We start from the raw sequence: 20,870 nt of genomic DNA, 5'->3' as shown, positions 1-20,870 counted from the left end.
GACAGTGTGATTTCTCCACTGAAAGCCAGTAGACAGGATTACCCTCTATGCAGGTCATGGGTATGAGTGTGTTTAAAGAAAATACAACGAAACTCGATGCAGCTTTTAATCATTTCGACTGCAGCTCAGCCAAAGTAGGTGTCCCACAAACTTGCGGTCAACTACAGTGTCTTGCAAAAGTATTCATCCCCCTTGGTGTTTGTCCTGTTTTGTCGCATTACAAGCTGGAATTAAAATGGATTTTTGGAGGGTTAGCGCCATTTGAGTTACACAACATGCCGACAGCTTTAAAGGTGCACATTGTTGTTTTATTGTGACACAAGCAATAATTAAGATGAAAAAACATAGGTATTCACCTCCCCCCAAAGTCAATACTTCGTAGAGCCACCTTTTGCTGCAATTACAGCTACAAGTCTCTTGGGGTATGTTATGTAAACCATAATGCATTAAAATGAGCTCATGAATATAAACCTGTGCTTTCACATGACACGTATTGCAGAAGACGAGAACAGCTCACGTGCATGATGGTGGAAGTTTCTGAAGATGGCATTAAGTGGAACGGGTAGTAGATCACATGAGCCCAAGCTATTTAGTGTATTAAGCAAACTGTTTTGCTTTATGAGTTTCTGGCCATGTTTTATGGCACACATTAAGAAAATGAGGGAAGTCATTTGTAAAGAAAACTGCAAGCTGTTTACGAGTGCGAAACTAGACTTTGTAGACATGGCAGCCTTAAGAGTCAATGTGGTGACAGTTTCATCAATTCAGCCTGGAATAAAGTCACACTGGATTAGTTACAGAGGTTAAATTAAGAGTCATAAGGTGGACTATCTATCCATCCATAAATCGATCTATTATCGATACCTCTTATACGGTCAGAGAAAGCTGGCACCAATCTCAGCTGACATTGTGTGAGAGGTGGGGTTCACCCTGGACAGTTCACCAGTCTATCACAGACACAAACAACCATTCACACTTACATTCACACCGATGGGCAATGTAGAGTAGCCAGTTGATCTACAGTGGTGCTTGAAAGTTTGTGAACCCTTTAGAATTTTCTATATTTCTGCATAAATATGGCCTAAAGCGTCATCAGATTTTCACACAAGTCCTAAAAGTAGATAAAGAGAACCCAGTTAAACAAATGAGACAAAAATATTTTACTTGGTCATTTATTTATTGAGGAAAATGATTCAATATTACATATCTGGGCGGCACGGTGGTGTAGTGGTTAGCGCTGTCGCCTCACAGCAAGAAGGTCCTGGATTCGAGCCCCGGGGCCGGCGAGGGCCTTTCTGTGTGGAGTTTGCATGTTCTCCCCGTGTCCGCGTGGGTTTCCTCCGGGTGCTCCGGTTTCCCCCACAGTCCAAAGACATGCAGGTTAGGTTAACTGGTGACTCTAAATTGACCGTAGGTGTGAATGTGAGTGTGAATGGTTGTCTGTGTCTATGTGTCAGCCCTGTGATGACCTGGCGACTTGTCCAGGGTGTACCCCGCCTTTCGCCCGTAGTCAGCTGGGATAGGCTCCAGCTTGCCTGCGACCCTGTAGAACAGGATAAAGCGGCTACAGATAATGAGATGAGATGAGATTACATATCTGGAAGTGGCAAAAGTATGTGAACCTTTGCTTTCAGTATCTGGTGTGACCCCCTTGTGCAGCAATAACTGCAACTAAACGTTTGCGGTAACTGTTGATCAGTCCTGCACACCGGCTTGGAGGAATTTTAGCCCGTTCCTCCGTACAGAACAGCTTCAACTCTGGGATGTTGGTGGGTTTCCTCACATGAACTGCTCGCTTCAGGTCCTTCCACAACATTTCCATTGGATTAAGGTCAGGACTTTGACTTGGCCATTCCAAAACATTCACTTTATTCTTCTTTAACCATTCTTTGGTAGAACGACTTGTGTGCTTAGGATCGTTGTCTTGCTGCATGACCCACCTTCTCTTGAGATTCAGTTCATGGACAGATGTCCTGACATTTTCCTTTAGAGTTCGCTGGTATAATTCAGAATTCATTGTTCCATCAATGATGGCAAGCCGTCCTGACCCAGATGCAGCAAAACAGGCCCAAATCATGATACTACCACCACCATGTTTCACAGATGGGATAAGGTTCTTATGTTGGAATGCAGTGTTTTCCTTTCTCCAAACATAACACTTCTCATTTATCATAATAATAATAATAATAATAAACTTTATTTGCCAGGTATGTGAACACACACGAGGAATTTGACTCCGGTTTCACTTAGCTCTCTTAGTACAAACAGATAAAAAGCATAGACAAACAAAAAGCTATGTACATGTAGAAGGGTAAATATATGTATAAACAGCATAGTGCAAGGATGAATTAGTAAATATAAATATACAGTGTGCACAGAATGACGGTATGAGTGTGCAGATATTTCACAGTTGATGTTACTGATATTTGAATCCGGTTTTAACTGTTCATCACAGAGACAGCCTGAGGGGGAAAAAAACTATTCTTGTGTCATATTTATGCAGAAATATAGAAAATTCTAAAGGGTTCACAAACTTTCAAGCACCACTGTAATCCACGTCTTTGGACTGTCGGAGGAAACCAGATGAAACCCATACAGGCATGAAGAGAACATGCAAACTCCACACCGAAAGGCTCCAGCCGGACATGAGGTTTGAACCCAGAACCTGTTTGCTGTGAGGCGACAGTGATAACCACCGCACGACAATGTGCAATTTTGTGAAGTATCATAGAAATGTAATGTGGACACTTGCAAATGAGTAACTGAACAAATGAACTCAGATAGAAAAGTTATAAATGTGAAAAATGTTAAAAGGAGGAGTTAATCTTATGCAACTTAATTTACATGATATCAAATCGAGTCCAAACACATGGCCCTTAATTGCTTGAATTCATATGTATATATATATATATATATATATAAATTGTTCCGGGCGGCACGGTGGTGTAGTGGTTAGCGCTGTCGCCTCATAGCAAGAAGGTCCTGGGTTCGAGCCCCGTGGCCGGCGAGGGCCTTTCTGTGTGGAGTTTGCATGTTCTCCCCGTGTCCGCGTGGGTTTCCTCCGGGTGCTCCGGTTTCCCCCACAGTCCAAAGACATGCAGGTTAGGTTAACTGGTGACTCTAAATTGACCGTAGGTGTGAATGTGAGTGTGAATGGTTGTCTGTGTCTATGTGTCAGCCCTGTGATGACCTGGCGACTTGTCCAGGGTGTACCCCGCCTTTCGCCCGTAGTCAGCTGGGATAGGCTCCAGCTTGCCTGCGACCCTGTAGAAGGATAAAGCGGCTAGAGATAATGAGATGAGATGAGATAAATTGTTCCACAAAATCGAGCCATACATGAGCTGATAGCTATAAGCCATGTACAATGAGATTGAGTGAAATAATTGTTTTATTCTGTCCACATTCACTGGATTTTGAGAAACAGAGCATTTTTATTTTTTGCAAATTTGATGAAGGAAAACTTTATACAAAACGTCCGACAAAATCATTTCCGCCTAGGCGGACTTCTTGAAAACCTACCAATGGCTGCACGAATTGACTTTAGTGTTGTTTTTTGTAGAAAGTGCCGTCTTGCTATCGTGCCGAGGTATAGAATAGTTTTAGACATTTATTTATTTCTTCCTTCGACATTTCAATTCTGTAATTTTCAAACTTCTTTGAGCTTTTGAATCAGTTTAAATAAATTCAACAAATTTTAATGCTTAAAGATGAAGAATGTAAACAAACCAGCAAAATGACCAGAGCAATTTGTGAAAAATGATATAATAATAATTCTTGAAAAATAAAAAGGAGACATTCTTACCATCAAATACTCTTATTCCATATTTTGTTGCTTTTTAAAAAAACAAAAAATTGTGGTTTTGTTTTCGAGTAGAGGTTTTATTTCGTCCTCGATTGGTTCAGCAACACGCGCCGCCATTTTGTTTTTTCTGTTGACGGTATATGAGCTGATATCCTAGTAGTAGAGTAGCCAATCAGAGCACGCGATTGCTCATATCCAGTGAATGTGGATAGAATAAATATAATTATTACTTTATCTAACTACAACTGCATATCCAATTAGATTGATTTCTATTTACATGAAATAGGCCTTCTTTTGTGTGAAGAAATATTTGATTTAGTTAAAGTTTAGTGATACAATTTCTTTGCAAGTAATTAAACTAGCTTTAGAATTACAACCCCGATTCCAAAAAAGTTGGGACAAAGTACAAATTGTAAATAAAAACGGAATGCAATGATGTGGAAGTTTCAAAATTCCATATTTTATTCAGAATAGAACATAGATGACATATCAAATGTTTAAACTGAGAAAATTATCATGTAAAGAGAAAAATTAGGTGATTTTAAATTTCATGACAACAACACATCTCAAAAAAGTTGGGACAAGGCCATGTTTCCCACTGTGAGACATCCCCTTTTCTCTTTACAACAGTCTGTAAACGTCTGGGGACTGAGGAGACAAGTTGCTCAAGTTTAGGGATAGGAATGTTAACCCATTCTTGTCTAATGTAGGATTCTAGTTGCTCAACTGTCTTAGGTCTTTTTTGTCGTATCTTCCGTTTTATGATGCGCCAAATGTTTTCTATGGGTGAAAGATCTGGACTGCAGGCTGGCCAGTTCAGTACCCGGACCCTTCTTCTACGCAGCCATGATGCTGTAATTGATGCATTGTTGTGTTGGAAAATGCAAGGTCTTCCCTGAAAGAGACGTCGTCTGGATGGGAGCATATGTTGCTCTAGAACCTGGATATACCTTTCAGCATTGATGGTGTCTTTCCAGATGTGTAAGGTGCCCATGACACATGCACTAATGCAACCCCATACCATCAGAGATGCAGGCTTCTGAACTGAGCGCTGATAACAACTTGGGTCGTCCTTCTCCTCTTTAGTCCGAATGACACGGCGTCCCTGATTTCCATAAAGAACTTCAACTTTTGATTTGTCTGACCACAGAACAGTTTTCCACTTTGCCACAGTCCATTTTAAATGAGCCTTGGCCCAGAGAAGACGTCTGCGCTTCTGGATCATGTTTAGATACGGCTTCTTCTTTGAACTATAGAGTTTTAGCTGGCAACGGCGGATGGCACGGTGAATTGTGTTCACAGATAATATTCTCTGGAAATATTCCTGAGCCCATTTTGTGATTTCCAATACAGAAGCATGCCTGTATGTGATGCAGTGCCGTCTAAGGGCCCGAAGATCACGGGCACCCAGTATGGTTTTCCGGCCTTGACCCTTACACACAGAGATTCTTCCAGATTCTCTGAATCTTTTGATGATATTATGCACTGTAGATGATGATATGTTCAAACTCTTTGCAATTTTACACTGTCGAACTCCTTTCTGATATTGCTCCACTATTTGTCGGCGCAGAATTAGGGGGATTGGTGATCCTCTTCCCATCTTTACTTCTGAGAGCCGCTGCCACTCCAAGATGCTCTTTTTATACCCAGTCATGTTAATGACCTATTGCCAATTGACCTAATGAGTTGCAATTTGGTCCTCCAGCTGTTCCTTTTTTGTACCTTTAACTTTTCCAGCCTCTTATTGCCCCTGTCCCAACTTTTTTGAGATGTGTTGCTGTCATGAAATTTCAAATGAGCCAATATTTGGCATGAAAATGTCTCACTTTCGACATTTGATATGTTGTCTATGTTCTATTGTGAATACAATATCAGTTTTTGAGATTTGCAAATTATTTTATTCTGTTTTTATTTACAATTTGTACTTTGTCCCAACTTTTTTGAAATCGGGGTTGTACTATAGGTAACATTATATCAGAAAAGAGAAACAGTGATTTAGGCAAGCTGAGAAGAACAGCAAGAAACATTCAGGGCAAAAAAAAAAAAAAACTCATGAAGGACGATTTGTTTTAGTCTTTCATACAATTTAGTTGTAATTTAGAGTGTGTGTTTGCATGATGTATGACATTAATTAATGAAATGCTTTGCAAGATTCTATTCAATAAATCTCTCTCTCTCTAACCATGGGAACATGTACAGTCTGGCCTTTACTTGTCACTCCCAGTACTTCAAAGACTGCATGTATGTGATGTGTGTATACATGTACAGTCTCATCTCCTTCTTTGTGTGTGTGTGTGTGTGTGTGTGTGTGTTGTGCAGGGGTGGACGGAGGAGGAAGACAATAAAGCTAAGCCGAGACCTCTCCGATTTGGTCATCTTTACCAATTCTGTGGTGTCTCAGGAGTGTCTGGATGAGGGTTAGAACACTCTCTCTCTCTCTCTCTCTCTCTCTCTCTCACACACACACACACACACACATTACTTTTTATATTTCTTGTATTCAATGAATTAGAAATATTAGGAATAACATCGTCACATATGTTCGAGCTTCACTGTTATTCACCAAGATATTCTCAATGAGTCGAGGTAGCTGAGTGATGGCAGGAATTATTCTATCCACATTCACTGAATATGAACAATCACGCACTCTGATGGCTACTCTACTACTAAGCTATCAGCTCATATACCGTGAGTAGAGAAAAACAAAATGGCGGAGCGTGTTGCTGAACCAACCGAGGATGAAATAAAAACTACTCGAAAACAAAACCCCAAAAAATACAAAAAAGCAACAAAATATGGAATAAAAGTCATTGATGGTAAGAACTTATCTTTTTTTTTCATTTTTCAAGAATTATTATTAAAGAGATTCAAGATTCAAAGATTCTTTATTTTCAATTCACTATATATCCAGGACATGTAGGAGAATCGAAATGCCATTTCTCTCTCACCTTACTTGTAAAAAACAGATAAAGATTACACAAAATAAGAAGGGAAAAATTAAGAAAAACTATATATATAAATATTTATAAATATAGGTAATATAGATAAAAAATACACTCTAAAATCAAACAATGTACAAAATAACAGTAGTGCAAATACCGTACAATATCTAACGGAGGTGCTAGAAGAGTAGCTTATGAGGTGTATATGAACAGTAGTGCAAATGAGCAATAGCAGCAGATACAGCAGTAATGCTAATGTTTGTGGTGTGATGTGCAAACGGATGAGGTAGTTTTTTGTGCGAATGAATGTGTAAAGGCCAATTTATGCTGACAGCCCAGTCCTCGCAGACGGTGCCGCAGATAGCAGCTGCGTAGCCCCCCCACCTTCGCAGATGCTCTGCGAGCACCTCCCAAAAATTGTGACCACCGCAGAAGCCTCGCAGACAGCGTCGCAGACAAGAGGGCTCTGATTGGTCCACTCTACATCCGCTGTACACGCACTTCCGCTTCCCTACTTTCCCGGTTTGTTTTGTTTTCACTATCGCCATTTTTAAAAACACGAGCGAAGATGGAGCAGCACGAAGAGCGGTTGATCGAGGAAGTGAGGAAGTACGTACATCTATACGACTCCAGTTCTAGTCATTATAAGTAACCGGAGGATAAACACTCCACTAACCACACCCACAAACTACTCCTAGCGATTTCGTGACTTCGCGCCCCCTTGCGTTGTAGCGGTGAATAACATCGCGCACGCCTATTACTCCCCGCTCAACGATAAATTACAACTGTCTGCGAAAAGCTGTCTGCGAAAGCCTTGTCGCAAGAGCATGCAGAGGCCTTTACTGACTAGGGGTAGGGGGTAGGTAGTGAATAGAGTTCAGCATCCTGACAGCCTGGTGGATGAAGCTGTTCAGCAGTCTTGTGGAGCGGGCCCGGAGGCTCTGGTACCTTTTCCCTGAGGGCAGGAGGCTGAAGAGTGAGTGTGAAGGGTGGGAGGTGTCACCAGCGATGCTGATTGCTCTGTGGGTGAGATGGGAGTGATAGATGTCCGTAAGGGAGGGCTGAGGGGTACTGATGATCGTGCTGGCCGTGTTCACTATGCGTTGCAGAGTCTTTCGGCAGGAGGTACCGCAGCCTCCGTACCATGCAGTGATGCAGCCAGTGAGGACACTCTCAATGGTGCCCCTGTAGAATGAGCACATGATGGGGGGTGGGACTCGTGCACTCCTCAGTTTGCGGAGGAAGTAGAGGCGAGTTTGAGCCTTCTTGGCCAGCGATGCAGTGTTGTTGGACCAGGAGAGGTCCTCAGCGATGTGCACCCCTAGGAATTTGGTGCTGCTCACCCTCTCCACAGCAGCACCATCGATGGTCAGAGGGGGATGCTGTGAGTGACCTCTCCTGAAGTCGACTGCAATATCTTTGGTCTTCTCCACATTCAGAGATTGTTGTCTTTACTCCACTCGTCCAGTTGGCTCACCTCATTCCTGTATTATAAGATTTTTCACAAATTGCTCCTGTCATTTCACCGGTTTGTTTACATTCTCAATGGAAATGATTTTGTCGGATGTTTTGTATAAAGTTTTTATCAAATTTGCAAAAAAATAACAATGCTCTGTTTCTCAAAATCCAGTGAATGTGGATAGAATAAAACAGTTATTCCACTCAATCTCATCGTACATGGTTTATAGCTATCAGCTCATGTACGCATACATGTCAACCTTTGGTCAATCAAACCTGTATAACCAACCTCCAAAATCCGTATTTCCCTTATAAAATCCGTATAAGATGCAAATTAAAATAATTTACATAAAATTTGAATGATAATTAACAATGATATATCCCAGTTACTTTTTATTCAATATTAATAACAATAAACCTTCAGAATGAATACAAAGTATTTTTCCAGTCTCACCTGTGAAAGGTAATCCCATGTGATCTCGTTTGGATGGTAAACCTGTTGGTACAGTCAAACGCAGCACATGAATGAGGCATCTTTATTCTCGGCTACTGTCTAGACGCTATACCAGAGACGGCTGAACAATCTCCACCTTGCCCCATCCAATATGGCGGCGAGGATGACGTATGATTCTACGCAGAAGGCGGCGTCTATGTTTATATGTCTATGACTTCACGGTTGGCGGGATTCTCGCAATGTGGTGTGCGCATGATCAAAAGTGGAACGAAGTCTCGCTACCACAAGATAACGCGCGATTTCATAAGACTCTTTACTGGCTGTCTGTGGCAGGGCTTTGAACCGGAATTTTTTTCCTATTGGTTCGTTCCGAACAGAAACGGAATTTTAACGTTTCTGGTTTTGGGTTCCACCATTAAATAGACGTTCCCGAACCGGTTAGAACAAAAAAATTTCGTTCCCGGAACGGTTAATTACGTTCCCTGTCAGCGGTTTAACAAATGGCTATAAAATTATGTCTCTGTCTCATCCAGCTTAAGCCAAATGTAGGCTAATTCTATTACAACCTTCATTAAATAAGACAAGAAATAATTCAAAACTATTATTATTTCAAATGTTGGCGATTTGGATTCTCAGTATGTCTTCCCATCTACACAAACAGAAAAAGTGCCAAAAATGAAAGAGAATTCGTTTAGTGTGTTACCAAAGGCTAGTCAGGCCCTATAGAGGGCTACCGCATGACGTCACCGCGCCGCGAGATTTTGTTAGGCGCCATATTGGAAGACTAAGTACACATCTATGCAAGTACATACATACATAAAACAAACTACACCTGAAATGTAGCCAGGGCCGGTTCTGCCCTAATCTGGACCCGGGTGCAACATCGCGCAACCCCCCCCCCCCAAAAAAAAAACCACACCAGTCTAAATCAGGACAACCATCACATAACTATAACTATAAACATTTTATATCAACTATTTTAACTAAATGGGCTATAATAAATAAGCCTGCAGGCAGCCACGGCGGGCTGCCTCAGAAAAGTAACCATTCAATGACACAACTGAAGGCCTGCAGCCACGGCGGGCTGCCTCAGAAAAGTAACCATTTGTCCTACCTTAAAACTCGTTTTGCATTTTCTGCCTCCTTTTTTGTATTTTCGACCGTCCGTTTATTTTCTTTCCTTTTCTGAAAACCCGATTTGTGTCCAGACATTTTGTTCTGCTACCAACGAACTAACTCGTCAGGTCTCGTCTCTCGAGCCCGCGATGATTCCCGTGGGAAGGGCAACAATTGATACATTTTTACAAACAGCCAATAGGGAGGTTGCATCGTTCAGGCTCTTCTTTGCTCAGACACTCAGTAATGCACTTACTCACTAGTAGTCCACCCTCCCGCTCTCTCCATTCAATCAGCAAACGTCACACAGGAAGTGAACCCCAGCGGGTCATAGAAACTTGCGCAGGAGAAGAATGACTATTTGTAGGTTACAGAAACTTTGAGGAACGAAATAAAAACCGGTATTAACCGGTTACCATTATTTTTAATAAGCGTTTCTGTTCCGGAACATAAAAAATAATAAAGTTTCTGGTTTCGTTTCTGTTCCATGTGAAATAGAAAAAGTTCCCGGTTTTCGTTTTCGTTCCTTGAACCGGTTCAAAGCCCTGGTCTGTGGTGTACAGTACGTTTATCATCGTGGGAATTGATTATAGCTCTAAATAAATTTTGAAATTTTTTTTAAAGAATCCATATAACTTTATTTATACGCCCGTATACTACATTTATTGAATCAAATCCGTATAAAATAGGACATTCCGTATAGGTTGACATGTATGTGTACGACTCGATTTCATGGAATAACTGTTAATTAAAACTTTGTTTTTCCTTTCATTGAAGGTCCCATTGTTAACGTGCTGTCGTTCAGTGAGATACGGGCACAGCAGTTGGTGCACCACCGGGCTGAACGCTTTCTGAACTTTAACCAGCGGCAGCTCTCACGGATTTACCCCTCTGCCTACCGCATTGACTCCAGCAACTTTAACCCCCAGACATACTGGAATGTGGGCTGCCAGCTGGGTGAGGACCAGTGTTCCCACATACACACCACTGTTCTTGTGTAGGAAAAATGCATTTCGAGCATGCAATTCAGTGTGACATAATTTCAACCTATTTTAATGCAAATTGCTTACAAAATGATGTGATGCAATTTAATGTTGTCCAAACTGAAATTTACTTTCCCTGAACTGACAGACACAAAGGCCACACCTCCTTCATGTAAAATGATCGTCACAAAGACCATGCAAATTATTAATCAATCATAAATATGACATATAATTATCTGAAGTTGCTTACAGCTCTTCTCATCTCATCTCATTATCTCTAGCCGCTTTATCCTTCTACAGGGTCGCAGGCAAGCTGGAGCCTATCCCAGCTGACTACGGGTGAAAGGCGGGGTACACCCTGGACAAGTCGCCAGGTCATCACAGGGCTGATACATAGACACAGACAACCATTCACACTCACATTCACACCTACAGTCAATTTAGAGTCACCAGTTAACCTAACCTGCATGTCTTTGGACTGTGGGAGAAACCGGAGCACCCGGAGGAAACCCACGCGGACACGGGGAGAACATGCAAACTCCACACAGAAAGGCCCTCGCCGGCCACGGGGCTCGAACCCGGACCTTCTTGCTGTGAGGCGACAGTGCTAACCACTACACCACAGTGCCGCGCTTACAGCTCTTACATTTGATATTATTGGAACAATCTAAATCTCATTGAATTAAAAAGTCAAAATCTTCGCTGTAATTTGACTCAAAACACACCACATATTTGTTTTTTTAAATTAATACTGACACTGCCTATGAGTCTTTAATCTCTAGCCTTAACAAGTTTACTCTGTAAGTGCCAGAGGTGGACAGTAATGAAATGCATTTACTTGAGTACTTAAGTACACTTTTTGAGTACTCTACTTGAGTATTAATTTTTTTTTGCCAACTTATGACTTTAACTTCACTACATTTGAAAGACAAACATCGTACTTTTTACTCCACTATATTTCTGTCAAGGTCCTCGTTACTCGTTACTATGAAGTGGCTTTGAAAGTGGATGTTTTTTTTCTTTTCTTCTTTTCTAAAACGTGATTGGTTTTTTTTTGCAGGTAATGCTGAGACAGCCTATCAGTAATCACTAGGGTCAGGTCACATCCATAGACTGTATAAAATCAAGTTCAGCAATTTCTCCGCAGCATTATTTAACACGATCAGTTGATGGTAGAATGGAAGGAGGCGGTTCTTCTGGGGAATGCACACACTCATGGCTTAGCTAGAACCCATGTTTCAATTTTCTGAAAGGAATAAAGAGTTGTTTCGTTTTAAATGTTTGCTTTGTTTGCCTAAAATTAACCACATTACAGCCTACAAAAACTTGCTGTCCGACCTGCGGAAGCATATCGAGGTATGTAAATGTTTTATTCCAAGAGAAAGCTTGCAATGAAGTTGCCTGTGCTTTTAGAACTAGTGATAATGTTGCAATAGCTATGCAGTCTGGTTAGTCAAATAACTTTCTATGGATTTGCCCGCCAAGTTGCCATCGCCTTGTCCACGGCTAAAATTAACACATAGCTAGTTAACTTGGACACGGTTAGTTAGCATGTAAAAATGGAGTTACGCTAACATGAATAATGTTAACTTATCTGAAGTCCTTTTGGCATAATCTTGACAAATAAACAAAATGTAGAAATCTTTCTTTTCTTGTAACGTTAGCTACCCAGTATGATTTTCATCTCATCTCATCTCATTATCTCTAACCGCTTTATCCTGTTCTACAGGGTCGCAGGCAAGCTGGAGCCTATCCCAGCTGACTACGGGCGAAAGGCAGGGTACACCCTGGACAAGTCGCCAGGTCATCACAGGGCTGACACATAGACACAGACAACCATTCACACTCACATTCACACCTACGGTCAATTTAGAGTCACCAGTTAACCTAACCTGCATGTCTTTGGACTGTGGGGGAAACCGGAGCACCCGGAGGAAACCCACGCGGACACGGGGAGAACATGCAAACTCCGCACAGAAAGGCCCTCGCCGGCCACGGGGCTCGAACCCGGACCTTCTTGCTGTGAGGCGACAGCGCTAACCACTACACCACTGTGCCGCCCCCAGTATGATTTTGAGTTTGAAAAGATTTTGCTAGCATGTTAGGTGGAGCTTCACTGACTAGCTAGCTTAACATTAAACCACCATGATTCCACAGGCAGATTCATATGTACTTGAATACATATGCACACATACGCGCATGTGAGACCTGTGAGATGGACAGTATTGTACTAGAAAGTCACAACAAATTGCTGGAATTTTTTGTTTTGATGTCAGATGACAGTCTTGCATTTTATTTTTGCCTTGCTTAAAGCAGTGTTTCTGTTGAGCAGTTATTAAGCTCAAGGTGTGGACCTGGGTAGGTTGGATTGTCAGTTTTATTTTCTGAGCAAGCTGCATTTACAGCTATTCCACTCAGTGCATTTACATGCACATAGAGAAAATCGAATTTCTGCCGTAGCTCGACTGAAATCGAAGTTCTAAATGCCAGGGAAACACCTTAGCTCGGCTGAAATCGAACCGAACTGGATTTCTCGTAATCGAGTTACGTGACCTAGATTATGCGATTGTAGCCGAGGTACTTAGTGCATGTAAACCCTATTGAGCTATGTAGTCGAGCTACTTACTTCAGCACTGCCCCTTCCGGAAGTGACGAGTGACGAGATCACAAGCGGGAAACACAACAGCCTCGGTCGGCATGACAACAGTAGTAGTAGTGAGCAGCAGAAGAGAACACGGACCACGGAACTGATAACTTTGTGAACACGGAACTGATAACTTTGTTTATACTCTTGAATAGCTCTTCTTCATGACGACAACCGGAAGTGTGTCAACACGATGGGGCGTGTAGCGCCACCTGTGGCTCGGGTGCACAATGTACCTCACACAATAGCTCGATTTCCTTGTGTGCATGTAGGATTGGATTTCTCTGGCACCCCTGCTGGGACCCTTAGCTCGATTACCGACAGTAGCTCGATTTGGATGTGCATGTAAACGCACTGACTGTCTTCCTGATTAACATACACATGCATGTGTGTACACACTGCCAGAGCTGGGTCAGAACACTACCATGCTGCTTTGTGGGGGTGGGGAGGAGTGTTACAATTAAAAAAAAAAGAACAAAATGACAATGGCACTTTTTCAGTTTAGTTTTGTTTCATTTTCTAACATTCTACCAGGCGTTTATTCTCCAGGTTCTACAAGTTAGTCAATAAATCCAGTCAGTTGCTTCAGAGGCATTAGGTTTTGTAAGCGTTGTGGCAATAATACAACAATGCGTTGACAGAAAATGGACTTTTAATACTTAAGTATTTTTAAAAGCAAGTACGTCAGTACCTTAACTTAAGTAAAAATTTGACTGGACAACTTTTACTTGTCTTGGAATAACATTTGACCAGTGGGATCTGTACTTTGACTTCATTAATGAAGTTGGGTACTCTGTCCACCTCTGGTACTGTAAGTGCCCCTGCCTTTAATCAAGCACTCATTGCGAGAACCATTTAGATCAGAGAGCAAACAGTTAATACATTCCACACAGAACTAATTGCTATTCTGGCTTGTTTTGTTTGGCAGAAATAGTGATTAAACTAATAAAGCACCAGGAGTTTCTATAACTTTTGAGTGGCAATATATATGCAATGGTTGTCTGTGTCTAAGTGTCAGCCCTGTGATGACCTGGCGACTTGTCCAGGGTGTATCCCGCCTTTCGCCCATAGTCAGCTGGGATGGGCTCCAGCTTGCCTGCGACCCTGTAGAAGGATAAAGCGGCTAGAGATAATGAGATGAGATGAATGAGATATATATGCAGTTTATAGGCAAGAATACACTGATCAGCCATAACATTCTGACCACTGACAGGTGAAGTGAATAATAATCTAATATCCCATGCACTGAGAGGCTCCAGTTGAAATTATGGATTCTCTGAGGTGACTGGCCTAGTACTATTTTTATGTAGGCACAGCCCCTCAGAAAATACTCCGATGTCAGTCACCTCAGAGAATCCATAATTTCAACCGGAGCCTCTCAGTTCATGGGACATTAGATTCATATCTCTCATCAAAAAATCCCAAACTATAAGTGTTAACTACAAAGAAAGACTGGAGGCAGCCAGGTTTGTTGTTTACTTCAACCTTCATATGTGCAATGCACCATGCTATCACCTGCCTCGCTCGGGATGGTCATGATACATTGACCTACAGACACAGAAATGCTTGTGGAGCCACAGCTGTGACTCAAGTCAGCCATATATCCAGGATACACCATGACTGACTCACACCATATCCATTTTTTTCCCTTGACATCATGAGATACATTCCTTAATCAACAGTGGAACTATTTTATGTCACGTGAGCCATCCTTGGCCAATCCCTGCATGGGAATTTTTTGATGAGGGATATAACATTGATTATCTCATTACAATGGCACCTGTCAAGGGGTGGGATATATTAGGCAGCAAGAGAACAGTCAGTTCTTAAAGTTGATAATAATAATAATAATCATAATAATAATAATAATAATAAGTTAAATTTATATAGCACCTTTCAAGAAACCCAAGGACGCTTTACAATAATAGACAAAGAAAGAAAAAAAAATAATTAAAAATATAATAAAAAATAAATAAAAATAAAAAGTCCACCAAGTAGGGGTCAGGATGTAATTCCCATGGTGTAGCAGCCACAGTCCCACCAAAAGGCGCACAAAAACAGGTCCCACATCTCCAGCACCGCCGCCGCGACGCCGCCAGCAACATCGCTTGAACACCACGCCATAGATCCACAAAGCGAGCAGAGAAGCACCGCCACGCAGAGCGCTGGTGTGTCCCAAACCGCCTGCACAGCCGCCGCGACACCACCGAGCAACATCACTCGGAACATCACGCCAAGCATTAAAGCGCAGAGCGCTGGACAACCATGATGTAAAATGAGCAACGAGCTCACTGCAGTCCACAGCTGGGAGCACAGGCATCACCCACAGCGAACCAAGGCCTGGAGGGAACCGACGCCCAAAACTAGGTCCGGAGCTACACCACAACCGGTGGACAAAACACTCAAACAAACATCAAACCACACAAACACACAGAAAAAAATAGAAAAAGAAAAAAAATGTGTTGATGTGTTGAAAGCAGGAAAAATGGGCAAGTGTAAGGATCTGAGTGACTCTGACAAATTGTGATGGCTAGATGACTGGGTCTGAGCATCTCCAAAATGACATATCTTGTGGGGTGTTCCCGGTATGCAGTGGTTAGTACCTACCAAAAGTGGTCCAAGGATCCAAAGGACAACCGGTGAACCAGTGACAGGGTCATGGGTGTTGAAGGCTCATTGATTCGCATGGGGCACAAAGGCTAGTCCATATGGTCCAATCCCACAGAAGAGCTACTGTAGCACAAACTGCTGAAAAGGTTAATGCTGAAACCTTTCTGTTTTAGCCAGCATTACATGTGCTACAGTAGCTCTTCTGTAGGAATGGACCATATGGGCTAGCCTTCAGACTTCAGGAACTGACTGTTCTTTTGCTGCCTAATATATCCCACCCCTTGACAGGTGCTGTTGTAATGAGATGATCAATTTTATTCACTTCTTCACATGTCAGAGTCACAATGTTATGGCTGATCAGTGTATACGCAGTATAGTACAACCCCGATTCCAAAAAAGTTGGGACAAAGTACAAATTGTAAATAAAAACGGAATGCAATGATGTGGAAGTTTCAAAATTCCATATTTTATTCAGAATAGAACATAGATGACATATCAAATGTTTAAACTGAGAAAATGCATCATTTAAAGAGAAAAATGAGGTGATTTTTAAATTTCATGACAGCAACACATCTCAAAAAAGTTGGGACAAGGCCATGTTTCCCACTGTGAGACATCCCCTTTTCTCTTTACAACAGTCTGTAAACGTCTGGGGACTGAGGAGACAAGTTGCTCAAGTTTAGGGATAGGAATGTTAACCCATTCTTGTCTAATGTAGGATTCTAGTTGCTCAACTGTCTTAGGTCTTTTTTGTCGTATCTTCCATTTTATGATGCGCCAAATGTTTTCTATGGGTGAAAGATCTGGACTGCAGCCTGGCCAGTTCAGTACCCGGACACTTCTTCTATGCAGCCATGATGCTGTAATTGATGCAGTATGTGGTTTGGCATTGTCATGTTGGAAAATGCAAGGTCTTCCCTGAAAGAGACGTCGTCTGGATGGGAGCATATGTTGCTCTAGAACCTGGATATACCTTTCAGCATTGATGGTGTCTTTCCAGATGTGTAAGCTGCCCATGCCACACACACTAATGCAACCCCATACCATCAGAGATGCAGGCTTCTGAACTGAGCGCTGATAACAACTTGGGTCGTCCTTCTCCTCTTTAGTCCGAATGACACGGCGTCCCTGATTTCCATAAAGAACTTCAAATTTTGATTCGTCTGACCACAGAACAGTTTTCCACTTTGCCACAGTCCATTTTAAATGAGCCTTGGCCCAGAGAAGACGTCTGCGCTTCTGGATCATGTTTAGATACGGCTTCTTCTTTGAACTATAGAGTTTTAGCTGGCAACGGCGGATGGCACGGTGAATTGTGTTCACAGATAATGTTCTCTGAAAATATTCCTGAGCCCATTTTGTGATTTCCAATACAGAAGCATGCCTGTATGTGATGCAGTGCCGTCTAAGGGCCCGAAGATCATGGGCACCCAGTATGGTTTTCCGGCCTTGACCCTTATGCACAGAGATTCTTCCAGATTCTCTGAATCTTTTGATGATATTATGCACTGTAGATGATATGTTCAAACTCTTTGCAATTTTACACTGTCGAACTCCTTTCTGATATTGCTCCACTATTTGTCGGCGCAGAATTAGGGGGATTGGTGATCCTCTTCCCATCTTTACTTCTGAGAGCCGCTGCCACTCCAAGATGCTCTTTTTATACCCAGTCATGTTAATGACCTATTGCCAATTGACCTAATGAGTTGCAATTTGGTCCTCCAGCTGTTCCTTTTTTGTACCTTTAACTTTTCCAGCCTCTTATTGCCCCTGTCCCAACTTTTTTGAGATGTGTTGCTGTCATGAAATTTCAAATGAGCCAATATTTGGCATGAAATTTCAAAAAGTCTCACTTTCGACATTTGATATGTTGTCTATGTTCTATTGTGAATACAATATCAGTTTTTAAGATTTGTAAATTATTGCATTCCGTTTTTATTTACAATTTGTACTTTGTCCCAACTTTTTTGGAATCGGGGTTGTATATATATTTCCAACATGAGAAGATAGACTTCATATCTTTGTGCCACCATGTAATGTTCTTTATATTATATGGACACATGCACAAAAACAAACAACCCCTCCCCACAAGTTATTATCCATCCATCCATCCATCCATCCATCCATCCATCCATCCAGTATCTGTAACCGCTTATCCTGTACAGGGTCATGGGCAAGCTGGATCCTATTCCAGCTGACTATGGGCAAGAAGCAGGGTACACCCTGGACAAGTCGCCAGGTCATTGCAGGGCTGACACACAGAGACAAACATACATTCACACTCACTTTAGAGCCACCAGTTAGCCTAACCTGCATGTCTTTGGACTGTGGGGGAAACTGGAGCAAACCCACACAGACATGGGGAGAATATGCGTAAATTATGGACAAACATAGAGAGTATCCTGGGCATAGACATGTCCCAAGTGAGAAAAACAATGATGAAGAAAGCAGCACTTATGCGACTGATGGATGCCAGACTACCCCCACCAGGAGCGCCACAAGGCCAGTGATGCACCTCAGGGGAAGCATGATGATGATGCAAACTCCACACAGAAAGGCCCCTGTCGGCCACTGGGCTCGAACCCAGAACCTTCTTGCTGTGAGGCAACAGTGTTAACTTCTACACCACCGTGCCGCCCACCCACAAATTAATCATTGAAAAATGTGTTACTCAATGTCCTGGATGGAGTTCGTTTGAAAAATACAAGTGGCATATTTCCCAGTGAAACACTTGCGTCCATATTATATATCTATATATATGTGTGAATATTTTTATATTTTCAGATTTGACCCTTCCTAGTAACATTTATTTTTACACACCTCAGCTGCTTTTGAAATACACACCTCCTTGACTGTGTACCCAAACGCATTTTGTGCGATCCTGGACAGACTCATTCTCTTCTGGCTCTGTCAGGGGTGGACAAGTCATAAATTCATTAGCGAGCCTACTGGGCAAGTGAAAACTGTAATGCGCCATCTGGAAACCTAACTGGTAGCTAATGTAATATCATAACAAATGTTGAGCTACTTAGCCAGATAAGTGTATTAATACAGACTAAGTGAAACAAACAAGCGTATGATCATAAAGCACAAGGTGTTTGCCAGCTGTTAAGCGATGGTCCTCGCATTGAAAAAAAAAAGATATAATTTAAGTCTGGCTACTGTCTATTTTCTCTTGATATGTGACTATGCAGTATGCAGTAAGCAGATGAGTTACCTGACAGCTTTGTACTTTCCACATTGCACTTTATTTTCTATCTGTTCCTGATTTTGAAATGATCATCTGTCCTCAATGTGCACAAAATAACTAAAAATGACTACTAAAATCCAACTCGTCTGGAGATCTGTCACACCACTGTGAAGTGCATTACATTTAAACATAGCCCATGCATGAATTCTGCCACCAAACTTGATAATTATTCTTGATCAGTGTCCTTAGTCCAAATACTGAACATCAGCCTGGAGGGAGAGGACGAGAAAAATAGAGAATAAAAAGACTGATGAGTGCATTTTAAAGGTCCCATGGCATGAAATTTTCACTTTCTGAGGTTTTTTAACGTTAAAATGAGTTCCTCTGACCTTCTTAAGTCACCCCAGTGGCTAGAAATTTCATAATGTGTAAACCAAACTATGCCCAACATTTGAGAATGGCGCGTCAAAACGGCGCGTTGATAAGCTCTTCCCTTTACTACGTCAGCAAGGGAGATGATCCCCACGCCCCCCCTCTGGATTCCCACCCACTGTATGGATTGCCCGCCCAGTTGTAGTGAGGAGACCATAGAGGACACAACAACATGGCATCACCTAAGCGAGCGAAACATGGAAATTGCGCTGTACATGGATGTGACAACACAGAAAAGAGTCTGTTTTTACTGCCGACGGGAGAGCCCCTGAAGACGCAGTGGCTTAATTTTATTTACTTCAATAATACGCCATCGAGTCTACCTAAGACGGTGTATGTTTGTCGGAAGCATTTTCCTGAGGAATGTTTCTACAACTTGGGACAGTACAGGGCAGGTTTTGCACATCAACTGTCACTGAAGCCTGGGTCCGTACCAAGCATCCCTGCCGCATCAGCCACAAACACCGAACAAGTAAGTGTATAACTGGTCGTTTTGCCGTGTTTTAAAATCGGTGCGTTAGCCTAGCAATGGCTACATTAGCTGTGCAGCTAACCGCTTCCTGCAGTTAGCCAGGTACTCTGCGCTACAAAACTAAAGAGCATGCAGCATGCTCTGTTAAACTGAGTTTAGTCTGGAAATTGACTGTAACTTATGAGCTTATGTTTGACTATTGCTCCGCAATGCATGTCTTCTGTTGGATAAGCGCTATGTTGCTGTAGTTGCTGCTTCTATCCTCTTTGGTTATGGAGTGCGTGTTCAAGCCTAGGGTATTATACGTTCGTAAACTACCACTCCGAACACTCTCACTCTCTGTTCTCTGTGTCACGTTGAGTTTACGAAAGGAGTCCGAGGGAGAACGGGGTTTTGTCTTAGCAGCGTGGCTACAGGCGCTGATAGCAGCGAGTATGTGTGCGTGCAGCTTGGTCAAGCCCCTCCCCCTCCCCCCATGGCCCGCCCTCACCCTCTACCCTTCCCCGCCTCCTGCTTCTCATTAGTAAAACGATGTACTGGGAAAAGCGCTGAAATGGGGCTTTCTCCCAGGAGGCTATATTTACGTGCCGAGGGTTCATTTCGAGAAAGGCTGCGGATATAACATCCGGAAGCCTCCACGAGCCCGTTTAAAGCATCAACAAACCACCATGCCATGGGACCTTTAAGGACACCAGAACACATGTGAATGACAGAACAGAGAATGACTTTGAACAAGAGACATGGAAAGAGTGACAGCAGGAGGCAGT

At 42.3% G+C, this 20,870-nt stretch overlaps 1 protein-coding gene across 1 annotated transcript in view; it reads left to right on the top strand.

Moving 5' to 3' along the window:
* plch1 (phospholipase C, eta 1) overlaps positions 1–20,870 on the top strand; it is a 300,261-nt gene that overhangs the window by 247,419 nt on the left and 31,972 nt on the right. Inside the window, 2 exon segments of the mRNA XM_060924490.1 lie at positions 6,122–6,219; positions 10,550–10,729. Of these exon segments, the coding sequence (XP_060780473.1) occupies positions 6,122–6,219; positions 10,550–10,729 (278 nt within the window).

The sequence above is a fragment of the Neoarius graeffei genome, chromosome 6 (genome assembly GCF_027579695.1).
Source record: "Neoarius graeffei isolate fNeoGra1 chromosome 6, fNeoGra1.pri, whole genome shotgun sequence".
NCBI classification, from domain to species: Eukaryota; Metazoa; Chordata; class Actinopteri; order Siluriformes; family Ariidae; genus Neoarius; species Neoarius graeffei.
Note: the sequence above shows the minus strand (reverse complement) of the source record. Positions and strands in the feature narration are given on the sequence as shown.